Source organism: Gavialis gangeticus, unplaced genomic scaffold (assembly GCF_001723915.1).
Source record: "Gavialis gangeticus isolate Ggan-Ray unplaced genomic scaffold, GavGan_comp1, whole genome shotgun sequence".
NCBI classification, from domain to species: Eukaryota; Metazoa; Chordata; order Crocodylia; family Gavialidae; genus Gavialis; species Gavialis gangeticus.
In genome coordinates this window covers 52,174,550-52,176,646 of record NW_017729031.1, presented here as the reverse complement: position 1 = coordinate 52,176,646, position 2,097 = coordinate 52,174,550, and the positions used below count along the sequence as shown (strand labels likewise).

Sequence of the window (2,097 nt, the reverse complement as noted above, 5' to 3'; positions counted from 1 at the left end):
GTATATATATATATATACACTTTTTTATAGAAATATGTATAGAAAAATATATATAGTGTAGAATATATAGTAATATATCCTACTTATGATATATATAGTAATTTTACTTTTACCAATCAAGATAATTATCTGGAGAGCATTGTTTCTTTATATAGTGTAATTATTATGATTTTAAAATATTATATTTTTACTGTTCTTCATGGTATTGTGCACATACAAATACATTCAACTAGCTTTGTGGGATTTACTGTTTCCGGAGCAAAACAGTACAAGTGCTTGTAAAGAAGTAAAACAGAATTTTTCTGTCCTTGACATTTCCTCCCTTTTCTTATCTTTTTCCCAAGGGCGAAATTCATAGGGTGAAGTCAGATGGAACTAACAGGACAGTGTTTGCTCCAGCAGCTGTCATTGGTGCTCCTATTGGCTTGGCTTTGGACTGGATATCTGCAAACCTTTATTATAGTAACCCTGGTACACGATCAATTGAGGTAAATATTTGTGAAATACAGTTTCAGAGCCTGAATTCTCAGCTGCCATAAATACAGCTCAAAACCAACAGCTTTGAGTATTAAGGACATAAAAAAGTAAAATCCCCCAAAAGCATAATCTAACTGCAAAAAGAATGCAGCTTGCTTGTGGACATCTTTACATAGACAATATTAATTTAAAAGCACTACATTGTGTGAGCGTCTGTTATTTTTTCACATGTTCAGACTTGTTCACATGTCTTAGTAGGTTCTGTCATGTTCTTTTGACATTGATAAATCCTCAGAAACCCAGATGCAAAATATTGTATTACTGTTCTTCATTGAAATTTAAGGTCCATATTTCATGCCTTCTGAAATTAATGAGAGTTTTATTATTCACTATAATAGAAACAAGATTAGTTATGGTTTGAATGTTGGGTTGCTAAAGACTAGAGGCCTGAAAGTATGTAAAGAATAAGAAGACTGGAGTTTATTTAGTATAGAAAGAAGAGGCATGACTAGCATAGTATAATGAATGGTGTGGTTAAATCCAATCAGGTTTCATAGTAGTAGCTAGGGTCAGGAGGGACCTGAACAGATCATGTAGCCTGACCCCTTGCCACAGGCAGGAATAGGTGTTTACCTATCTTAGAATAAAAATGTGATTAAAATTAAAAGGTAGCTAATTTTAATCAGGTAAAATGAATCTTTTTTACAGCAGCAGATAATCAACTTGGATGGTTTTTATAATATTTTCAGGATATTACTGAAGCAGTTTAGTTAGATTCAGAAAGAGATTAGGTATTTTTATTAACAGAAATAATGAGGAATTATTATCCTAACTAGGTTCCAAAGAGCAGGGAATTCAAGGAGTGCTTGTTAGAGATGAGAACTTGTTAGAGATGCACAGAACTAAGCATTTTTTCTTCATAGCATTCATGCAAGGATTTTCTTTAGTTTGTACCAGCAGGTGGTCAGGCTGCCTAGGTTATAGTTTGATATTTTACTGCAAGTTCCACATTGCATGATCTCCTTATGTAGGTACTGAAGCTACATGGTGAAGTAACATACAGAAAAACTCTGATTACTAGTGATGGTACCCCGACTGGAGCTGGAGTGCCAGTTGGTTTGGCTGTTGACCCAGGACGAGGGTGAGTTTCCAAAATTGTTGCCATCTTTACATAGGTTTTTACTTTCCAGATTTTGTCAGGATGGCAGAATGAACCCTTCTGATGTTTGGTATGTGTACTGATGGTAAACATTTGCATCAGATGTAATGTTGGCACATGCAGTGTTTGTTTTCGAATTCTGTTTGGTTAAGCTAATTTATTTTAAAGCAGGACTCTCCAACTGGTGGTCTGCAGGCTGCGTGTGGCCCGTGATGGGTTAATCTGCAGCCCCTGGGCTCAGTCTAGCTGCTGTTCCCCTCGTTACTCCATTTGCAGCAGCAGTCAGGGTCTCCAGGCTTCCCCCTCTGGCTTCCACTTGCTGTGCCTGCCCTAGAGGATGGCACAGTGCAACATAGCTCATGGCACTTGGGGTGCCTGCAGCACAGTGCAACAGGAGAACTTGTGGTCAGTGAGTGATGGAGGGGGTGCTATTAGCATATCCAGTGCACCAGGAGAGAAAC

The 2,097-nt window shown here is 37.5% G+C and overlaps 1 protein-coding gene across 2 annotated transcripts in view; it reads left to right on the top strand.

Annotated features, from left to right (window-relative positions):
• Window positions 1-2,097, top strand: part of LRP2 (LDL receptor related protein 2) — a 197,197-nt gene that overhangs the window by 99,368 nt on the left and 95,732 nt on the right. For both annotated transcript variants that reach the window (XM_019522761.1, XM_019522760.1), the window contains exons 32-33: window positions 345-488; window positions 1,509-1,618. In XM_019522761.1, the coding sequence (XP_019378306.1) occupies window positions 345-488; window positions 1,509-1,618 (254 nt within the window). The remainder of the gene's footprint in view (window positions 1-344; window positions 489-1,508; window positions 1,619-2,097) is intronic.